Source organism: Salarias fasciatus, chromosome 5 (assembly GCF_902148845.1).
Source record: "Salarias fasciatus chromosome 5, fSalaFa1.1, whole genome shotgun sequence".
NCBI classification, from domain to species: Eukaryota; Metazoa; Chordata; class Actinopteri; order Blenniiformes; family Blenniidae; genus Salarias; species Salarias fasciatus.
The window spans coordinates 18,711,156-18,734,839 of NC_043749.1; the positions used below are offsets into that span (position 1 = coordinate 18,711,156).

A 23,684-nucleotide genomic window follows, 5' to 3' on the forward strand; every position below is an offset into this window, starting at 1 on the left:
AATTTACTCTCTTGCTACAGTAAAACCTCAATATTGTGGAAAAACTGTTCCAGTAATTACAAACAAATTCTACAAATGGAGACAAATAAACTTGGCATCAAGGTGAACTGGAAATGAAAATTTTCTGTGTATAGCTTTTGCTTATATTGTGGATGCAATGCATCAAACCAGAATTACTAATGTAAAATGGACGGTTGCCTGCTGGTGAAGATATATAGTATATATCCTGCTGGAGATACCCAAATACATACAGTATACAGTTTCATGTGAATCAATATTGGGAGCTTGACCCATCTTGACCCAGTCAAGTATTTCAGAATTTACTTAATGAAATATCCAAGATCCAATACTTAAAGTGCTGTGTATTCCTGAAGAATGAAGGTAATTTGCAGTAAAGGTCACACACCTGCATTTCGCTTGGTAATGATTCCCATTAAAATCTCAACATCCAGCCAGATCACACATTCACAACACATGGTCACTTAATGCATTCATGATTCCTCCAGATGAGCATTTACATAACATTAATCTGACAGTATGTGCTTCCATAAACATATTCAGGGTAAAAAAAAAAAAAAATGCACTTAAAGAGCAATCTTCCTTAGATTTTTCTTCCTTTTAATTTGACAGCAAAGTGGCCAGCTGCATTGTCTGTCTTGAGTTTGCTGCAACATTCGGTGATACACACACCACTTAAAATTCTAAAAACATGAATATGAAACATTAGTTCATGACTTAGTTCAAGATACAATGAAGGATTAATCATACATGGACAATTCATATTTGCAGATCCATCATAAATATCAAGTCCAAATCATGCAGATGAACACAAACCAAACCATGAACATTTGCAGTACAGCTGTACAGTAGCTGATGCTCTTATTGCAAGGTGACCTGTGCTCATTCCTGGGCTGGTAGCCTGTCAGTTTAAAGAATGAATATCCTCTCTGTGCAGGCGTGGGTTTTCCACAGCTTCCTCCCTGAACCCAAATCCATGCTTGTTAGGTTCAGAGGCCCTCAGAGTTTTGTCGGTGATTGTGTCTCTTCCGTTGGCCTGTGGGAAACTGTCCCACCTTTTAGCTTGCGAAGTATACATATATAGATTTTACAGCAGTATATCCAAACATCCATCTTATATATCACTTTATTCAACCCAGAGTTGCAGCACATTGGAGCCCGTCCTAACTTCCAAAGGATGAAGGAAGGTTACATCCAAGAAAGGTGCTCAGATGATCGAGGGTCACCAATTAACCTTCAAATTCAGATGTTTTGAGTGTGACAGGAAACCGCATCACCTGGCGAAAACCTATGTATACGCAGAGAGAACATGCAAACTCCAAACATCTACTGGAATCCACACTAAAGAACTACTGGGCACCGCTCATCCAGCGGTCTTTGGCCAGCGTCATTTAGAATATACTGCAGTCAGTATGTCTAAAAAGCCCGCTGCCATTCCAAATACAAGCCTAATCCACAATACTTTGAAAACCTTGTCATCGGATTCTGTCTTGCTTCACTTTTATTTTTGAGATCGCAGTTTTGAATTTGAGGACATTATTCTGGGACATGAGGTTCATTTCTTGGCCGCAATAATGGTCCAAATTGTTCCGTTGCCTCCATTCTACATGGAGCATGACAGATCGCACATCTCTCTTCGCCGTTATGAGCAAGGAGGAGAAAAACAGTCCTCATTTGAAATTACAGCACATACTGTCTCTCCTCGTGAGCCGCTTCATTTCATTCAGTTTGTGGCAGGTCAACAACACAGTAGCTACAGTAGAACATATTACGTTTCTCGTAATTTGGTTGCAACATGAACCGAAATCACAGTGGCGGTTGAATATTAAGGCCTCGTTTCACAAAAGAGATAGAATATTTCATTTTTTATTCATGGGTCATCTTACTTCATTCTCATCATCTCAGGGCAAAATCTTGCTCATCAGCACAGACAAAGCTTGACCTTGTGAAATTAAAAATGGAAAAAAAAAAAAAATCCATTAAGTTTTACCGCCAATTACGACTTGAAGTAGTGCCCATATTCATGAGACATAACTGGGCTGTCAGTGTTCACAAAGTCATTCACTAATTTAACGTCTGAGGTGAAGGCTGCGCTTCTTTCTTGGCGCCTTTGGTTTTCACTTCTAATTTTCGGTTCCTCAGCTTTGTCTCACTCATGCTTGCCAGTATAAAATGCGAAGACCAAATTTCTTACAACAACAAAAACATTTGAAGCCCGTAATAAGATGACTGCCACATCCTCACTTTACACAAAAAAAAAGGAAGACGCCACTTTGGAGGACTAATTTGGAAGAGATGGAGGCAACAGCCATTTTATTGCTCAGTTAATTCAAAAACCATTATGCTGTCTTTTACTCTTCATTCTTTGTGTCCTAAAATTACTCTCACAAGTGTCTGTCAGTAGTGGTTAATCATAGCACTATATAATTTGGATACTTGTACAAGCGATGGCCCATCGCTCAGCGGGGGTCATCAGCGGCTTCTTTTTCCCAGCGCCGGGCCATACCATTTAATTGAGGTTAATTTGTGTCTCTCAATGACTGAACAGGTGATGAAGCTTGATGGTTTGTCATAAATGTCTTCTCCAACATTTATCTGGCATTTCGGTGTGTCGCGTATGAGTGTACGACAACACAGTCCCGTGATTTATGTGTTTGTGCGGAGAAAAATAAACCACTTTAAGTGTCTTTGATTTAGCACTGGATTGCTTCTGCACACTTTGAGCGGGAGCCTCAGACTGAATGCGGCATCAGGAGCATTGTTATGCTTTCTACATGAACGCTTTGCCACTGCAGTTAACCCTAATTATTTAGCAGACTGATTAGCTTGATTGTGTGAACAGAAACCCTCCCTTCCTGTAAATAATGAGCTATTTTCTCCTACTCGGTGCTACCCATTGTGGCTGGCTATACACTGCCGGTTTTGAAACTTGAGGATAAAAATGTGAGCCTGCAAAGTGTGCTTCTCAGAGAGCTGGCATCATGCGCATACGGCATATACCTTTGCTTTGATGCTGAAAATGCCCTTTTCGCTCTATCTGCGTTCGTTTTTTTTTTTTTTTTTTTTAACATATTAATCCTCACTGTCCTGCCAAAAATGCCTGTATGCCTGCCAAAACTTTAAAGCATGTATTTAAAACGGTGCTGGGATGTAGCAAAAGGTTGTGTCTCGCTTCCCTTCACAAGCTTAACTGTGCAGAAAACATAACCTGTATGTTTACGGAAACTCTTTGAAGTCATGCCTGTTTTTTTGACATTTCGTTTGACAAATCCATTTTGCAGGGAAAAGCACGCGCACACACACACACACACACACATGCTGCAACTGCATCACATTTGCTGCCAAAACAAAAAGTCAATTAAATGTTGGAGGGTTTTTTGTACAGTTCATTAGAAAAGTACCTTTCTCTATTTGCTCTGTTCTATAACACCATCATGTTAAAAATATATTACCGTATTAAAAAGCGAGCTTATTTTTTAAATTCCTGACATCTGGCACAGACCAATATGTCATCACTTTTGACAACTTACCGGTGTTACCAATAAATTCAAAATGATTAGACATTTCAGAAAATGAGCCCCAGCAGATTCAGCTATCCTGGTTCACTCGAAGCAACTTGGAGCTTCTGGAACAATTTTGAGGTGTGTTGTATAATAGGTTTGATGCAAAATAGCTATTTTTATGACTAATCCATCCATTAAATTTGTGCGTCATAGGACAAATACAGAGAGTCAGACAACAACATACACACATACGCAGTCGCCTCAGTAACCCTCAAATGCAGGTTTTCTTGGCCTTCGGGAGAAAACCAGAGTTCCTTGAGAACACAAGTAAAGCACAAAGACTCCTCACAGAAAGATCCCTAATCAAACTTGATCTATATTTTAAAAGACAGAGAGAGATTAAAGAGCTGTGAGTTATTCGGACACATGCTCTGCAGCTTATTTTATCCATGTATCATGTAATACTTCACATATTTTCAAAGGACTGTTCAAAAATCACTGTGCTTTGCAGGTATGAGATCCGCGACCCACACTTGGTGGAGGAAAACGTCCTGCAAGTCCTGAAGGACAGAGCGGACTTTGACAACTACAAGCCTCGTCCTTTCAACATGCGTGAATTCTACGACCGGACAGGTCACGACATCAAGGACATGCTGCTGGCCTGCTCCTACAGAGGCATGGAGTGCAGCGCCGAAGACTTCAAAGTGGTGAGTGAATGGTTAAGTTGGCTCTGTGGGGACAGCTGAGGCCTGCCAAGATGAGGGTCATCTGAGCAAGTTCGTCATGCAAGGTCAACGTTGCCATCGCTCATAGCTCATTGTAGTCTCTATCTATTATCATCGGTTAAGTTTTCTCTGGGAAAGTATCATGAGGAGATGCAAAAATAGCATTAGCTCTAAAAATTGATCTGTGTTTCGTCCCTCACCCACATTGCTGTGTCCCCGCCTCGGACTGAGACACAGATCTGTAAGTGACGCTGTATGCTGGCAAACTGCCACTGAGCATGGCATTACACACAGACATGCTGCACACTGCCCTCAGTTTGATGGTTTCCCGGTCTCTAAATGGTCGACCAGGCGTTTTTGAGGTTTGGGTCAGCACTGTGATGCTTGGAGGTATGGAGGTGAAAAAAAATCTATCACTCTGGTGTATTTTCTGTAATTGTCTTTCTCATCTATTGAATGGTTTAAGAGATCCTCTTATTACCAGAAACCTTGGTGACCTCTCCATCTGCAGTACAGTGTACCGATTCATCGGATACAGCGACGGCAGAAAGCACTAAACCGTCTAAAGCACATGCAGTTTGCCTCGTCCTGCACCTTGTTTTGTCCCGTCTTTTTAATCTGAGAGATTCACTTGCATTATGAGTGATGCAGACTGTGTGATCCCATCTGATTAGTGATGCATTGTTCTGAATTTTTTACTGTAAGACAGAAGTGTAAATATATGCCCATTAGTTTACGACCTCTTGCAGATAGCAAAAAGCAAGAGCTTGATTCATTTTTGATTTTATTTTTTACAACATAGCAATTTTTTTGTTACCATTTAGTCCTGAAATTTGCCCATCTGCGGTTTGGCTTTGGGTATTTAGCTTGTCGCCTGACAACTGCTGCTTACTGTTGCTGGAAAATGAGACTGATAAGAGAATTAACTCGCAACCACACATTAAATGTGTGGGCTGTAACACAATACAGCAGAACAGAGCCGCTGAGTTGGCTGGTATTTCATTGTTTGTAATTATCAGTGACCACGCTGACACCATACATAGCTTCCCCATTGATAGGAAGTGATTCCTTTTTCGGACATCTCGTTGATATTTTGCTGTAAAAGCTCATGAATGAGGTCAAGAAAGTCCTTGTAATGTAGCTCCAGCAGTCTATGAACTAATGTGGAATTATCAGCAAGAAAAATGTATTTATTTATAGCTGAAAAATGTGATACTTCCTTAACATGAAAAAAAATACGTGTCAGAGTAAAACTTACACATTTCACGAAGTGACAACCTCGTCTGAGGAGAAGGTGCAACTATCCAGCAGATGCCGATACCGGAGCAGAAATACAGTGTCATTAGGAAGAATGCTTTATTGATGAGGTTTTATCACCCTAATAAACACTTTTTACAGAAAATCTCACTTTTAAATTAAGAGACATGCAGTTTGAAACTTAAAAAGACTTTGAAAGGTTTGCTTAGTTTTGTATGCTCTCAAAGTTTCAAATATAACCGTATTAAAGCACACAGATCGACTGATCTCCTCCAACTTGTGATGTTATATAATATTTGGGTTTTGTGTTAATACATTGCAGATGCACTCCTGGTGGTCAACAAACTGCTTTAACAGGTTAGTGTTGACTGTGCATTTCTGTGATGAGACTGCGTGCAGAACACACTTTTAAAGATCAGTAAATTCAGCCTTCAGTCTCATCTTACACCCCGTGTCCTTCAGGGCACTCTTAAAGGTAAAACAGCTCATGTTCTTAATGTTTTTTTTTTCCCTTTCAAATCCCATAAAACCTTGTAGTACATCAGTAGGTTGCAACATGACCCGCGTGGTGTGATTCCTCTAATGTGCTGATATGTCCACATTTTCTGAAGCCGGGTTTGCTTATGGCAGATGGCGCCTCACAGCGCTCCACTGTATTAGCACTGTGGCGGAGCTGGATGGAACAGCTCAGCAGAGAGCAGTAATGGTGTGGAAACAATCTCCATTGCTATAGAGAAAGGTTTTAAACAGTACGATTGCCACCTCGGCCAGCCATGGAAAAGAGAAAAAAAAATCTGTGGTTAACTCTGTCAGCAGCCTCCGCTTGTTTCCAACCCCCGTTGGCAGCGCTCGCTGCCTCCTGACTCCGGCCAGACGGCCTCCACCTCGTATGACATTTAGAAGTCCAGTTTAATCGCTCTGTTAAAGATGTGAAGCAAACTGACCACAGCGACTACAACGCTCGGCGCAGGTATCATCTGATGGGACTGCGAGACTCTCTAGTGCACCACAATCTAATATCCTCCGTCGACAAATTGACTTTGACGGGTTTTGGTTTCATGTTCAGGCGCTGAGTCCAACAAGATCCAATCAGACGTGCAGGATCCTTGTGGAAAGCTGGTGTTGGTGAACAGTGGCCAGAAATAAAATGCATTGAGATAAAACTAATTTTCATTACCCCCGAAAGTACCACAAATGTGTAACTCTGACCTTGTGTATTCCAGTCAGTGTGTCCCTGCTGCATCTTTACTCTTAGAAAGACATCTGCTAATTAGTTTCGGCCTTATGTGTTTTAGCTTAGCTGATATAAAAGAACAGCAGGGCAGAAAAATTACCCCGAATTATTATTAATAAATGGCCCGAGGCTCCTGAAGAGCAGCTGCAGGAGATAATAAGAAACCAGTAAAAAGCAAGTGCATACAAAGTGAGATGGGATTGTTTATGGACTTGTTTATCACTGAAAAGATATACGGTAAATGGCGAATGGATTTCACTTGTCCCCAGAAATGCTTTACACTGTTGTCACACAATCGCACACTGGTGGAGACGGCTGTCATGCAAGGCGCTCAAGCTCACTGGGCGTCAACTTCAACATCTGGGGAATCGAACCTGAGCCACAGCCGTCCCGTCGCACGGACGCATGGAGAAGGAGAGTCGTATATGCACCGAGGCTGAGAGGGAAATCACAGAAGTTGCCATCGCTCTACCTGTGTCCCTACGGAGCGAGCTCCAGGCATCATGTCGATGTGCAGTTGGTGTCACATCCCCTAAGTTATTCCATTTTGAATACTTCGAGGCTCCCACATCTGACTCAGATCACTGGGGAAAAAAACGCTGGTAGACTTATAACTTTGCAGTACTCCAAACCTGAGCTCAGGGGGTTGTCAGGGAGTGCAAGAGAAAGATAGGAAGTACATGACAAAAAAAAAAAAAAAAGAACAAGGAAGATGGAGAGGGAGAGGGCAGATAAACACACACCGAGGCCCAGGTAACAACAAAGTCCTTGGGATGAAACTGAACATATTGGTCAAGTGCTGCAGAGAGCCACAAAGACACAGAACAACAGCTGCCACGGCGGCGGCAGCAGCACAAGTACGGTATCGGCAGACGCACACGTTTGTGCTCACTTAACCTCCAAGACTGCAGGGCTGCGCTGTATCTCCCGTTTCCAGCTGTCCGTTTGTTTGCCCCACACAATGGAGCGTGGCAGCTCCACAGGTCTCCTCCCCGCCGCTCCACTCCGTCTTTATTTATTTATATTATAACAAAATGTCAGGTTTTACTCAAATATGCACAGTGGGAGAGAAAATCTTTTGAATCGTGCTCGCTTCCTCAGTCTGCAGTATCCACCGCGTTTTTGCTTGTTGCTTCCGAACTGAGAAAAGCTCACAAGTCTCAGCTTAATTTCTCCTGTTAATTTGAATTCCATGACACAAACTTAATTGAACTTGCAAAAAAAAATGTGACTTTTAAAACATTTTAAGATTATTACACACAATACAGCAAATGTCTTTGATAAAAAACACACAAAACCATCACTTTAATACTATTCAGTTGAACTGTAAAATGCATGGACTGCCTCAGCACTGCAATGTGAGCATACTTACGTCGATAAAACAGATTTATGCAAACTTGAGATACCACTCTATGTCAGACATGAGATTACCTAGATGGAATAACGCCAGGTTTTTAAAAACAAGTATAATTCAAGTTCAAATGCTGACGAACTTAAAAAGAAAACAATAATCCATCAGCATCAGTCGCCAGTCAGCCGACAGCTGCCAACAGCTGGCATTGGATCAACACCGTCTCTTCATGCAGCACATTTACCCGTCACCTTTTCTGCTGAATGCTGACTATTGTTAAGACATGGCATTTATATACTTATTCTGTACTGGAACAGTTGATCTGATGATGTGGGATTTTACTCTGAATGTGACAAACCTGCAACAATCGTAGTTTCACTAGCTAATTTTTTAGAGTTCATTTTTGCATTAAAATGTGATTGAGTAACCAACTTGCTCCAAATTCAACAAGTGTTGACCGATTGTTTTGCACCAGATACTAAACCTACTCTGAAATACACTCAACGCCTTGTTCATTCTGTAGATTTTTGCAAATCTGAAATGGTCCACAATATCTCTCTTGCATCAATTATAGACATAGTGTTTTTTCAGTGGTGTAGTGCTGGGACTGCATTTGTGCTTCTATATCATAGTCATCACCACTGCAAGCTGCAACTAAAAAAAATTGCATACTGATAAATGAAACCCTCCCTGTTTATATATAAATAAAACTGTCTTTGTAAAGACTGGATTTATGGCAGAAGTGTTGGACTGGATCATATTTTAATAAATATTGCACCTGATGTAGTGGCTTGAGAGCATTTTTGTGAGATGAAGGGTGTCTGTACAAGAATGAGTCATGTTTTTTTTTTTTTTTTTAATCTTTTCAGCTGGGACAGCTTGACGTCTGTCAGTGAACCCCATCAGTGTCTTTAATCTTCCTGCCAAGGATGGCCGTCCCTCCCACTTTTTATAACTCAGGACTCTCGCATAATTGCCATGAATCCATTGAGCTATTGGCTTCATTTCAGCTGTCCATTGACTTTCAGAGCCCACCTTTTGTGGTACAGCGAAGTGTCACTAATGAGATGTGATCAATAGAGAAGCCCTTTCAGAGAGACCCGCCTGTGTGGATCACTTTTCACAAACTAAAGCATAAGGAGAGAATTCTATGGAGTCTTAAATGTCATTTTTTTTTCTACTTTTAAAAAATATTAGTGGGTGCTATTCTTCTGTATGATGTGCATGAACAAAAATACAATATATTTCTTTTTCCTCTTTTGTCTAATATTCCTTTTTTTTTAACTGATGCTGGATTTAATTTGCTGGTCTGTTGTGGAAAAGCAGTCCTGTCTGGGCTTGGAGCTAGGGGCAGCTCAAGACATCTGATTTCTTAGCTTAATTACTGATGTAATCTAATTTAATTATATTAGCCGTTTAAATGTGATTACTGTTGAGGCTGAGCGTCTAAAGAGGTGACTGCCATTTGTATTAGCCAGAAATTCAAACGCGCTTTAATCTCCCAGTCCTCATCAAGTGTTTTTGACGCACTTCACCTTTGTTCCACCTCCGACCTCATCCATCAACACAAAGCCGATGATTCTGCTGTTCTTTTAGGCCGGACAATTCCCAACCCTTTCCCTCCTGAGGATAAATCAATCAATTTGCTATTACTGTAGAACTCAAAGACATGGATCAATTAGGTTGTTGCTGAGCAATGGATGAATTCCTAATGAAAAAAACAGCCTCTTGTTGAGCCTAACGAGGCCTCTGGCTCCCATCAGCATGCTCTTGTCTTTTACTGTTGCCATCTGGCGAGTCAGGTAAGTAATCAGGATTTTATATGGTGCCAATTTCAAAGTGATGTTTTAATCAACCGAGTCATTAAATCTCATTTTTGGGTTTGTGGCGAATCCAGGTGGTTGCGAGCACGCTCACCTTGCTGACAGAAGAGCATGGTTTGATTCTGGTGCAGAAAACCTGTGGAGTTTGCATATTCTCCCTCTGCGTGTATCAGACTTGTCGAGTTAGGTTTTCTCTAAGAGTATGCTGAGACCACCTCCAGTCTGTGTTAGCTGAAGCTGGTTTAGACGATGTTTTCCTGTTTTCCTGTCTGCTGCTGCAGCCCAGGGAGCATGAAGCAACCCTTCACCTCTCTCATCTGCATGTTTTTCTTCAGACTGATTATTTCTTATTATATCACCTCTGACAAAGAGGAATATTTTATTTCCCTTGGATATAACTAGTTTTTATCAGAAATCCATATTTATAATGCCAGATTTTTTTAAATGGTCAAAACTTCTGCTTTTTCACATTCCCATTGTCAAAATGTATGGTTGATATTCAAACTTTTTTTAACTAATTCCCCTCATTATATTGAATAAATTATTTTCAAAAATTCTGTTTAGGGGTCTAGTGTTAAACCTATAACCCAAGATTTAGTATGAAATGTAACACTTGGTGAAGCAAAAGCTCACAGGAAGTTATAGATTTTAAAAGAAAATAGATTAAATGACTGATTTAATATTAAAAAATGACTTTTACGTTTGCAACAAAGAGCAAATTCCTGAAAACATTTTTTTCAAGGAGACTAGAGAAATCATCAAATATAAGAAAATAATCAAACAGGTTAGGGCATGAGTGATAAGAGAACTCTACACAATAACCAAACCTGATGTCCACCAAAATGTTAAGCTTTGAGACTGCAGCTGTAGAAACAAACACCCAGTGTTTCTGCTACCAACACAGCACAAGACATTTACATTAGTCCTGACCTCTTTGTTTGATTTTCAAAATTTTCATTACAAAAGGGAAGACTTTCCATTTATGCGGTGTAAGGTGCACAAAAATGTTAAAAAAAAAAAAAAAAAGGTATGAAACATGGATGAAGGCAAATTCAAAGCCCTGAGAGATCTGAGAGTCAATTTATTCCATGTGACCCCTGCCACTGCTCGAATCTTGACTAAAATTATTTTCAATAATGAGCTGGTTTGGGGAGCTAAACTCTCGGGGCGAGAGGGGCAGAAAGGGGAAAGACAGAGGGAACTTATCCCTTAAAGAATCAATTATAAACACTTTGGTTGAGATCAGAGGATTGCAGAGGGCTTTAGACTGACAGAGAGGGAGGAGAGATGGAAAAGACCGGAGGGTGGAAAGGCTCCTGAATTAAGACCGGCGGAGTGTGCCAGTGGAGGGAGCCTCCGTTTGGCTCCGGGTTAGCGGCGCCGGGCTGCCAGTGGGAACGGAGGGGAGGCGGAAAGAGGTGGGGATTGATAGATGCTGAGGCACACCGGCGAGCGGAGCGCATTAGCTGAATGTGAAGCAGGGCTCTCTGAACCCTCGGTGCTCCAGTCCTCCCTGCATGCAGTGTGCAAAGCTCTCAGCTTTCTCCGAGCTCTGGAGGCAGCCGGACTGATTATTCACATTGGACTGACAGGTGGCACGCTGTCAATTATCATTATTATTATAATTATTACTATTATTGAGATTATTTTTTAACTCAGCCATATTTGAATGAAACCTGTTTAAATGTTATTCCTTACATTATATTTTAGTTTGACTATTCTTCATTATCGCCTCTGAATTCATTAGGAGCGAAATCCTGCAAAACGTGATGAATGGTTTTGCCATTTAAACTTGATCCTGATAATTACAGCGGCTGATTGATGATGGTGAGTAAGAGTATGTGCTGTTTCCTGTGGCTGCGCAATGCTGCTCCCGTCCTAACTGTATTATTAAATGTGACACTTGAGAGTGGGGAGCGACAGACGGGTCAGAGAGATGTTTCTTTATTTCACAGATGACAGGGTGCAGCTGTCATCTTGTGCGCCGGCATCTTGGGATAGACGGAGTGAAAAAAGCAGCTGGAACTTGACTTGCTCCCATTGGGATGCTGTGTTTTCATCCTACCAGTCATTGTCTTGATCATTTTTTTTTTTTTCTTTTTCTTTTTACTTGGGTGCATCCACTTCCTTAAAAAAAAAAAAAAACCCTGTCAAGTTTCATCTTGAATTATTATTTTTTTTTTAGTTAGTGAGGGTTTCAAAGGAGTAAGCATTAATAAATCATTGGTTATTTTCAAGCAGTGATGGAAAAACGCAAACCATTATACTTTATTATCATTTCTTTAAAGTCTAATTTGTACTTTTTAATTGACTGACGTGTTGAAACGTGAAATCAAACTTTTTTTTTTCAGCGCACTACAAACGGCTTCAGAGCAGTCATGCATGTGACCCAGGACAAATTCCTCCCATCCTGATCGGTCCCCCCTGTTGTGATCGCCTCCGCTGAGTCAGTCTCAGACTTCCTCAGTCGGACGTGTCACGATGAGCTGCTTTTGATGTGTTTGCAACACCTGCGCTCGCATGTCAGCGCTGCCCCAGTTAGTCAGCAAGTCAGTCAGTCAGACAAAGTTGTCGAATGAATTAATAAAAGATGCTTTGGATTTGTTGCAGATGGAAATAGAGACTTGTCACTCAACGCTCAGGCAACCTCTGTTTGCCCTTGTTATCATCTGTTCACACACCACAGCCTTTTCTCCGGCGCTGACAGTGTTGCCTGTCTTTGTTGAGTCACATCTTGTGTAAGATTCTATTTTTAATCTTTTAATTCTATTTAACAGAGACAAATGGTGTATAATATATACAGTTCCCAACGTTAGGATTCTGACCAAATAATGCCACAGATCCGCAGTTCTGTGTCCATTAACTATGACCAAAAAACATAACAGCTACCTTTCATGGGGAGATTTCAAAGCGTTTTATGGGCAGACTGGTCTTATTAAACATATAAGGATGAATAAAGATGAAAGATGCATTCTCCACTTGGAATCAAACTAATGACGTCTCCCCCTTTTTTTTTTGCAAATACTGAAGTCAGTCTTGAGTGAGCACTGCGCTCGGAGCAGCTGCCGTTTTCAAAACAGCCTATTTTCTTTGCATCACAAAAATAAGTGACACTGAATGTACGACAAAGATGAGCCCTTGAACTCACACACTCATCGACTGACTTCCTAAAGTAACAGCAATCTTCTACTATTTTGTCTCTTCCCGTCTCCGAGCATGGTGGCGTTTTGCAATTGAGGGAAATGAATGTATTTTGACTTTTAGAAAACTGCCTTTCACTTTTATGTAGATTCTCTTGTTATTACAAATATTGTGGAGAATTTGTTAGAGTTGTTCTGTCGCCTTTGTTTCACTGGAAGTATTGCATCTGCTCTCTGCTGCAGGACTCTTTATTTTATTATTTTCTGACATCCTGTTGCTGGATATAGCACTTTAGGATTCTGGATGTATGTTTGTTGTCGGCGTCATGCACTGTTGCGTGAATTTTCAGGCGCCGCAGACGCCTCATCACAACCCAGTCATTTGAATCAGGTTTGCTGGAGCGGAGAAACGTCTTACATATACAGAGCAGGAGGACTCCGGGGCCGGGAGCGAGAGGCACTGCACTGGTTCACACTAGCAGCTGGCTCCATGGTTCAGAGTGCAAAAAAAAAAAAAAGACTTCTGTAATTGGAAGTCAAAGGTGTGCAGAGTTAGAGGACTGCCCAGTGTTTCAGTGTTTCAGTGGGTGGAGGATTGGAGATTCGAGAGCAGGCTTGCATACCTTCCAGCAGTGTTTCAGTATTCAGCCTCGGTCTGTCCCAGTTGGGGCTCTTTTCTTCTTCTCATCCACTCTCATCTGCATGCTGTCCGAATCACACTTCTTACTTTAATCAATGATATTAAGGAACTGATCAAAAACATGAACACATAAAAATGTTGTAACTTCTGTAAGTCTGGCGCTGTTTTTCCTTTTCTTTTCCAGCCTTGGTCTCTTGGACAACCTTCAGTCAGTTCTGTTTCAAGTCAAGTCTCTTTAGCTCACATTCTTTATCTCACCACTCCCGTGTGATGGATTTTTTTTTCAACCCACAGTGGGGGTTGGTGAGAGAATTTAAAAGCATCAGAAATCACTTACAGATTGCTGAGTGTACAGTTCACACCAGCCCAGTTGACTGTGTGTCGACCGCGAAAAGGTGCAGCCAGCATATTCATGCAGTCCATCTAATTTATGGCACCATTCACTGTTAAGTAGGTGTGCGTGTGTGTGTGTGTATGTGTGTGTGTGTGTATGAACAGGTTACACTCTGTAAAAGTTCCAAAATTAAATATCCATCTTTGAGAGCTTCTGCAATACAGCTTCTGCTGACCTGCAACTTCGTTGGTTAAACCTCCCAAAAGCAAAGTTCATGTTCTTTTTATCTCTGGAGGCAGTGCAGTTGTCAAGAAAACGCTGCCAGTTTGTAATTTACTAAACTGCAGCAGATCAGCTTCTTCTGCTCTCTCCCTAGTGATTAGTGCAACATTTGCATATCTGTGTGAATTCTGTTTATGTATCTGTTGATATGAAATATTTCCAGGCTATTTTTATTTATTTATTTTTTTTTTGTCAAATCTGTTTTTATGTAATGCTGTAAGTGTGGCCACTGCAGCATTTCTCTCTCTTAATATGGGAAAGTCATTTTGTCCTAATGCCAGACTGACAGTTGCAATGAATGTGCCAGGCTGTGGTTACAAATCAGCAGACGAGAGGTGACAGCGGAGTGGACCCGGCTAAAATACTGCCGCAGTCTCTCTGTTCTGCTCCCCAATCTTTGCTCCTGCTCGCCCGAGGAGCAAACAGCTGGGAGCGTAATTACAGAGATGATCATTTCTGAAAGGAAAAATGAAGATTGTATTGGGCCCATGATAACCCGAAGCGCTGCCTAAACAACTAAATTGCCGACTCTTGCGCAGCTTTCTGCTCTGTTTCTTTTGGTTGAATGACAAGCACTGTTCCTCCTGTGTGTCTGAACCCGTTCATAGACTCTCTGCTTCTTTTTAATCATTCGAACTGATCAATTCCCCCAAAGTGACATTAACACAGTGCTGAGAATTATGCAGAATATTATAAATACTGTCTACTTTTAAGTCTTCTTATTGTTATTAGTAGGTCAGAGCTTTCAGTTTGAAAAGGCCACAGTGCTTCTCTAATACCAAATATTGATCAGACGACAAGGCAGGTAATGTATGTTGCTGGTAGTGTGTCGAGACATTCAGGTACTTTCAGAATAGTAACATTTAGAAATGTTTTTGTATATTTGCAGTCATTAAGCAGAATGCTGTGTATGCCGTACTTCATAATTGAGCAATTAAGTTAGCAGTAGGATTTTAAATGTCATGATACTTGGGGCTATTTGAGAAGTAATGAGCATTCACATAAACATGACAAAATATCTTAAATTGGCTCCAATAGATTCTGTTATTGAGATTTTGTGGTATGTGGTTAATAATTTTATGTGAGGTGAGTAGATTTTCTTTTGTGATATTAAAAATCAAATAAAAATGACGCTGGTTAAAAAAAAGGTAACTGGTATTCTGCCTTCACCAGTAATCAGCTGTAGTCAGCTTCAGTTGGACAAGTAGGATAAACTGTAGGATGTGATGTATATCTATTTCTGTCTCGTGTACATTACTATATTTATGGATTGAACACTTATCAAGTCAAAGTGTTGCTCTGTTCTGTTAACTTGACTCTTAAGTAGATGAACGTAGAACAGATGCCACTGTTGCTTCTCTGTTTCTTTCCCACCTCCGATACTGGGGGAAAAAAATACTTCAAAAAGAGGAAAACCTTCATTTTTATACCTGTTGCAACAATAGCACAATCTCTGGAACAACAGTCAACAGTGCCATTTAGAGTTCAGTGTAATCAAGTTTACCACAAATTATATGGATTTTTCAAACAAGCTAAATAATTGATTTGAAGGTTATAAATGTCAAATATATAAATACATATACAAATATGCAAATATATAAAGAGCATAACTGCATTAATGCAACAAGTCTAATGAGGGATGCTGACTAAATTAGAACTCACTGAATTTTGCATTGTGCGAAAATACAGTTAAATAGTCTAATCAATGCACTTAATTTCAACTAATCATGTATGAGCTATTATAATTGAGGAGTTTTTCATACTTACTCTAGGTTTATGCCATCTTAATGAAGTTTGGCTCACATTTGCATTCACCTCACTATTTGCTTAAAGCCGTCGTGCTCCGAGAGCAATAACCCTGAACAGAAACAAACAAACAAATAAATCCAGCTGTGCATGATTTGATTCAACCTGTCAGCTTGTATCAGCTAGAACGGAGAGTAGATAGACCTCTTCTGGGAATTAAATAAAAACAGCTTGTCTCGGAAAGTAATTTAAACCTTTCTGAGTTAAAAAAAAAAAAAAAAGCTTCATCACTGAAAACAGTTTAATGTGAATAAGGCAAGAGACTGAGAATTTAGCAGCCACTTTTGTTTATGCAACATTTCCTAGATAGTTATCAGCCCGAGGTTCTCAAATGCAGCCTGTCCGCTGCCATTACCGTCAACACTTGCCCTACTGCACTGACACAAAACCCGCAATTTTCTAGTTCAAGGCGTTGCAAAGAGTCACAGCTGGAATCATGTCTCTGTCCAGCAGGCTAGAAGAAGTGGGCGGTCAGCGTTAAGTGAGGAAGGATCATTTTAAATATACTGTATATATGTATTTTTTTTAATTCTCTAATATCCCTGCGCTTGTCGTGTCTGCTTCTCGCAGTGTCTTTTCGTTCACGCACAATGTGTAGACAGTCCTTTTTTTCCGGTTCAAAGCTCGGTTTAGTCGGGTAGCAGAGCTTCACTTCATGTGCTGAAGAAATGAAAAGCTTCCGCTTAACGGCGTCTTGCATGACTTCATCCTGCAGATTATGTTCAACTGACTGGAGGCTGGAAGCAGGGCTCACTGTGTCAAAGGGAAGAGTCAGCGCTGGTCTCATTACCTGCATGGGACAGTGAAGACGGGTCCAACTCCACGAAATGATGCAGGGTCAGGAATATGTCTGTGATCAAGTGAATAATGCTGAGAAAGGTTTTTCAGCCTTAAATTAGGATGTATTTTGTCACTTGTCTCAGATTCTGAATTAAAATGATCTTAAACTTTTCAATTGCTTTCAGTCTGATTCCTTGGTATTTGTCTCCTTGAGGTAACTATTAGTTTGAATGCTTCATCGTATTACACGGTGTCATCGTGATTGGCTGTTGTTCTCCGCTAGTTATATAACCTCACTTTATAAAGTTTTAGAATTTTTACATACTTCCTAGTACTTGGTTGGACTTTTGTCTGTCTTCAGAACTGCTTTAATTGGTGTTGGTGTAGAACCAACACTGCTGGAATAATTTCTCTGAGTTTTTGGTCTCTATTGACACGGTAACGTCACACAGTTGCAGCAGATTTGTCGTCTGCACTTCCCGTTCCAACGGATCCCAAAAGTGCTCTACTGAACTGAGACGTGGTGAGTGAGCAGCTCACCAGAGTACAATGAGCTCAACACCTTTTTCCAAGAAACCAGTTTGAGATGATTCTAGCTGTGTGTATGGTGTGGTTTCTTGATGGAAGTCGCCACCAGAAGGTGGTACACTGTGGTCATAAAGGGATTGACATGTTCAGTAATAATCCTGAGAATGTGGCGTTTAAACAATACTGAATTGGTACTTAGGGGCCCAAGTTGAGCCAATAGAATATTCCCCTCACCGCCAGCAACAGCCTGAACCTTCGATACAAGCCAAGACGGAGCCATGCTTTCATGCTGTTTGTTTACATTTGGAAATGAGCGTGCTGTAACTTGCTTATAGGTTTAAGTGCACAATGGATTTCATCAAACACTATGTTGAGATTCCAAAAGGAATTTTTTTTATGTTATTTTCAGAAGTGTGAAGTCGTATAGTAGTGCAGCCATTTTTATAACTGCATCAATTCTAGAAATCTTGCCCAACAGCACCACTTCATATGAAATTATCATGAGGGCATGTGGAGGAGTATAAATTTGGCAAATTGCCTGATAAAAGTGATCAAAGTAACTCAGGTGAGAAGTTGCATTTTTGTTCTAGTTTTCACAACAAATGAATGTTTGTAATGTTTTGTTTGGACACTTTCGTTCTCTTTCCCTCAAACTCTGGAGTTAGATTGGACAGGCTCCTCCAGTGTGAGCGCTCTGTCAAACAGCAAACAAATTATGCCTGAAAACAAGATTTAAAAAGTGAAACTCATATCAATTGCTATTCTTAGATCAAACGCTCTGCTGTCACATTTATGTGATATCGCCGCCCTCGGAGTTCATACTTCGGTAGATTTTTGGTTGAGCGTGTGCATTTACAATTTATGGCACGGGTATGCTTGATCACATGTGAGCACATCCCAAAAGCTCCCTGTCTGTGCCACACAGGTCGTTGCACTCTAACCTGGAGAGCGCCCCGCATCGTCTTGCAGTGACGAGACCTCTCGCATTTTGCAGGAGTGAAGAGAGCAGCACTAAACAGCTATTACTATGCATCCTCACAGTCTGGACCAGCATTACAATTGCTGTTTGTCTTTTGATCCAAGTAAATCCATTTGCCCATTACTGCCATTTATTAAAATGTGAAATACTTTAAAAAAAAAAAAAAAAAAAATGCGAGGTTTCAGGTTCGGGAGCTATGAGGAAGAACAAGCACAAACCAGGCGACTGGCTACTCCGCTTTTTCATAAACTCGCCCTTTCCCCGCCGCTGCAACTGTTTCATTTCTTGGTGTTACTCCTGGTGTGATTTGCTTCGTCTGCTCTCTTACAGCAATATAACACATGGTGTTCACAAAGATAATGCGTTCACTATCTGTTTTCCTCCTGACAGTCGAGCACAGCGCGGTTCTCCCCACATCTGGATGCATGCGGGTGTTCGAGTAAATTTAATGTAAGAAACCACGCAGGGGCTCATCGTAGGCCTTATCGGGTGAAGTCATCAGGGTACGCCAGTGGTATTCAATAAATGACTCACGGACTATAATAAAATATGCGGTGACATATGTTGGAAGCATGTATCATTCATAGGCACCCATCAATTTACCGGCCAGCATGAGTCAACGTCTCAATGGCTGTCATTAGCCGAGGGAAGCGGAGGCTTCATCATTTCAGGATCACTGTTTCAGAATGTGAATCACAACACCTATTTTCCTGCTCTCTGTGGTCTCCTCTGCCTTTTGTGAGGCGTCTGGCAGAGGTGTGGGGACTGAAGTGGACCAGGAAGTGCAACACTGGCTTGTGACCAAGCTGGAAAAATTCAGGGGGCAGAAACAAATGCAAAATAAATAAATAAATAAATAATAATAGCCCTACTTCCCTAGCAACTGCAACTTCAGTACCCTTGAGCAAAACAGTGAAATCGCAATCTTTTCAGTGGCCGTGAGTAAATTACTAGTAAGCCCGTAAAGCACAGAGGAAGATGGGATATAAGAAGAGGAGTCGCAGTGATGAATGAGATGATGAAAGGTGAAGTGATGGCAGGGTGTCATCAGCCTCACACCATTTTAAGTCACATATTTCTGCCCCAAGCAAGGATTCAAATGGGAATTTGATTTTTCTATTTTTATCTTCTACCTCTCACACTTTCTTTTTTTTTCAAGAGTGTTGCTGTAGCACAAAACTAATTCGATTGTTATGAAAACGTGCTTGGGTACAGGCGACAGAGAAACACAGTGTTCTTTGTACTCTGAGGAAATTATTATCCTCTGCTGCTAAAACACAATTTCAGGATCCAACCGTATGAGGTCTGATGAATGTTTTTCCTTTGTGTAGGAAGAGACTGAAATTTGAACCACTATTTCGGTCAAGGCTTGTGGTTAAACGCTTGTAAAATAAATGCACCCATGGCACTAAAATCTCCGATGATTTTGCGAGTGTATCATCACCTCCGTGTGTCTGAGCGATGCAGTAAAGAAAGGTTTAATGCCGCCTGAATCAAGTGTTCAGTTCCTTTCTCCCATAAGCTCCAAGCACCTTATGCAACATTTAGCATCCCAGACTCCTCCAGACTCACTCCAGCGATTACCTCGCGAGGCATTAGCGATGAAATGATAAATATGAATTTATAATACCTGACAAGTGTTAACAGGGACGGAGTTGCTCACACACAATCCTGTGTGGAGCAGTTAAGCATATGATGCAGAAGTCAAGTCTTCATTTGTCTCCCTTAAACTTCTGTGCTCCTAAAGAATTTATTTCAAACACGTTGCGTCTGCCATGAAAGCGCAAACTATTTTTACATCGTCAGAGAGACTTTAATGCAGTGTGGATAACCTGCCCTGTGGTCACAGAGTGATGGATCGCTTTAAGAGTCCTCCACGGTCTAAACACGCAAAAAAAAAAAAAAAAAAGGGGAAAAACAACAGACAACAAAAAAAAGGACATTTTTTATTTCATTTGATAAATATATCGATGCACTTCGGGTCATCTTTGATCTGACTCTCCAAGAGAAGGTGTAATGGAAATAGATAAACAGTGGCAGAGACGCATGGTGCGATTCCTCCAGAGAGGAGACGTGTCTGACAGGACACATGGGAGGAAGAGAAAGGATGAGCAGAAATATCGCTGCAAAGCTGTGAAAGGAGATCTGCCGAGAAGGAAGAGATGAGAGACGAAGATTGAAAAAGAGACGTAGCTGTGCTGTCAGGAAGGCCAGAGGTCCTCAGTCTGGTGGACATGACTATTAATGCTCTGCCTGCACTATTTATGCTTCTGTTGAACACACCTCTGTCATTCCTGTGCCGTGCTAGGAAACCATTTGTAATCATGATTTAATACATTTTCTATGCATTTCCACGATGCTCACTGTGTTTAGACTCAAACGTGTTAATCTGGCTCCATGCTGTCTGCAGGCATTTTGGACAGGTATTCTGAGAGGCTTGGAAAGCTTATTGGAGATTTCAACAACACTTTGTGCTTCTAAATAACCTTAATAGACTCCAGCTTGAATGACACTTAAGTTGGATCAAGTCTGATGGATCCATGGCGTGACAGCAATATTTAAAATATTTAATACAAAATTATTCAGCGTTTTTCAGATGATTTCTTCAATCAAGACTGTTAGTTTTCATGACAGTTGTTGGGTCAGTTTTTTTTCCCTACTTAACTTGGTGTTTTCTATCACCTTTTGGAATTTGTTTTCTTAAATTTTAACTTTTCCATTTTCAACTGTTTTGTTGTTGTTCTTGTTTGCTATTGTGAGACACATTTTGTGACATTTGGATCCTTTTCGACAGAGGTGTACACTAGCACTGTAATCATCAGCTTGTTCTCAGGATTTCTGCTAAGATTCAGTATGACACATTGAATAAAATCTTATTTTACAGGAAGACCATATGAACTGACAGGACTTTCTGGAATCAGAAAGTCCACCTGCTGATTAAAAAATCAAGACGGAGCATGAACTTGTTCAAAACACTCCCCTTGTGTATTTACTATACATGCTGAATATAAATGGACAAAAAAAAACTTTGTATGCAGTGTAACAAGATGAAGCAGACAAGACCGGAGTCCGTGGAGAAACGGCTCTCCTTGAGTGTGATGCCTGTGACAGACAGAACCAGCAGTGACATGTCTGAAAGTGGAGCAGATAGCACTGACGACGGGGCTGGCTCAGAGCAGCATGTCACTGCCCATCCTCGGCCTTTTTCAACAGAAATGTTTGAGCTTGTCGCTCAAACCTACAAAAAGCCTGGTGGAAAGAAGAAGAAGAAGAAAAAAATCTCCCCCAGGTCTCTTTATCCTTCATGCAATGAATATATTTTCAAACCTATACTTTTCTTTAACTTTTACTTAGACTAGAGTTAAAGAAATGGTTGACTATATTTCTTCTTGGCTTTTTCAGTATTTTCTGAGAAAAGAAAATGTACTTTTCCTGCGTCTGCCATTCAACATTTGCAAGATGTTTCAGAGCAAATGAAACATTGCTCTTCCTGCAAAATGCATTAGCTAATGCAAATCGAGTCATATTGTTACAAGGCACAGGAGAGTTTTTGCTATAATGCTTTTTCATTTGATTTCTTTTTTTTTTTTTTTTTTTTTTATTGTTTCCACTGTTGAAAAACAGCTAGAGGCTGCGGCAGGCATTTCTGGCCGTGAAGTGTTAGAAAAATGTCGTAATGCATGAGCGCAATAAGCAGTGTCCGTGGGAGAGTGAAGACCTAAGTGAGTATAATGAATGAATCTGTCAGGAGGCGGCGGGAAATGAGACTGAATGTTTCCACTTTGGCTGCTGATGATGTGCACATTTATTCAGTTTACACTCTGATCGCAAATTACAAAAGGTTAATTGTTTTATGGCTTATTTGTTTGACTATTGAGGCAGCAAAGACTTGAGCACACAGACCACTGTTACCTAAAAAAACTTCCCAAATTTGACTTTGCTGCTCTTGAACTCAGTTCAACAGGCACTTTATCCAACACAGACCACGGGGGGCAACAGTTTAATCTAAATATATAAATATATCATCAACACAGCAAACATTCAAAGATACATTGTGAGAGATGTTGGAGGTGTTTTGTGTTACTGTTGTACATGAGTGTCATTACTACACCTCCGTCAAGTGAAACTATTGAGCACCACGTAGTGAAGATGCGATCCAGCACTCTCACCCCCAACAAGCACATCAATAACACTTCACCCAATACACCGGGGGGAAATATGAGTTTCCTTTTCTCTGCAAAGACACCATAATAGGCAATTAAACAGCTCATCCAGTAGAAGCAAAACAAGGTTGTTGAGAAGGAATGGAGTGTTCAGAGGTTGACTAATTACCATGACATCTGGAATGGAACCAATGTTTCCTTTTTCCCTGCATATTGAACCCTGGCAGCTGATGAGAGGGTTTGTGAATGGTAAATTGTGGCTTTGAGAAAAGTGGCTCGCATTACACCCGTTGAACCCTCTTCCGCAATTGCCGTTAATCATGTTGTGTTTGAGCAGGTAATGAAGTTTCTGGAGCTGAAGAATGCCGTAATCCATCCTCATAATTGTGTTCTTGGTGTGCTTTACATGTTATTGTCTCTCACTTAGCAGAAGGAAATAGGTTTCCCAATAGGTCAGTGTAAACACGACGACATCCAGATGTGTGTGTGTATGTGTGCCTGTGGTGGAATAGCGTGTGAGGATAATATGACAGTGTGATCAATTTAATGTTCTCCTGCAACTAAACTCTGCATGTTTACTCCAGAAATGCTTGGTGTGGGGGGATTTTCACATGGCCTTTCGAATTAGTTTGTTGAATCCGGTGGGGTGGACCACCTTCAGCTCAGCTTCGGTCCAGAATGCATGTGTATTCTGCACTGTACGCGAAACCCAAAGCTCCAACTCAAACCCTTCACTAAAGCGTTTATCAGTTGCCCTTGTACACACACAGACAGCTGTACATGCGTAAATCTATTGCTATCTTATCCTGCTTCCCTCCAGGGTTGCCCGCTCCTTAGCCGCTTGAGCCGAGAGCCTTGCATCATTAGCCACCCGGGACCAGATTTACCCCATATTTCTGTAATTATGATCCAACCTCCCCAGCTGAGAAACAACCTGGAGCTTATTCGGTTTTGATATTTACCGGCCACACATCTGCAGCTCCTGCATACTCTCACACACAGATTTTATGATGCGAGTCACCCAGGCCTCACATGAACCTTCACTATGGAAAATATGTTTTCTTATTTCCCAGATGAGAGGGACGAAATAACAGGTTGAACAGGGTCTATCACCCAACACA

At 40.9% G+C, this 23,684-nt stretch overlaps 1 protein-coding gene across 1 annotated transcript in view; it reads left to right on the forward strand.

Moving 5' to 3' along the window:
- The window catches only part of asic1b (acid-sensing (proton-gated) ion channel 1b), a 166,816-nt gene that overhangs the window by 7,200 nt on the left and 135,932 nt on the right, over positions 1 to 23,684 (forward strand). The window contains exon 2 of the mRNA XM_030092209.1: positions 4,033 to 4,228. Coding sequence (XP_029948069.1) covers positions 4,033 to 4,228 — 196 coding nt within the window. The remainder of the gene's footprint in view (positions 1 to 4,032; positions 4,229 to 23,684) is intronic.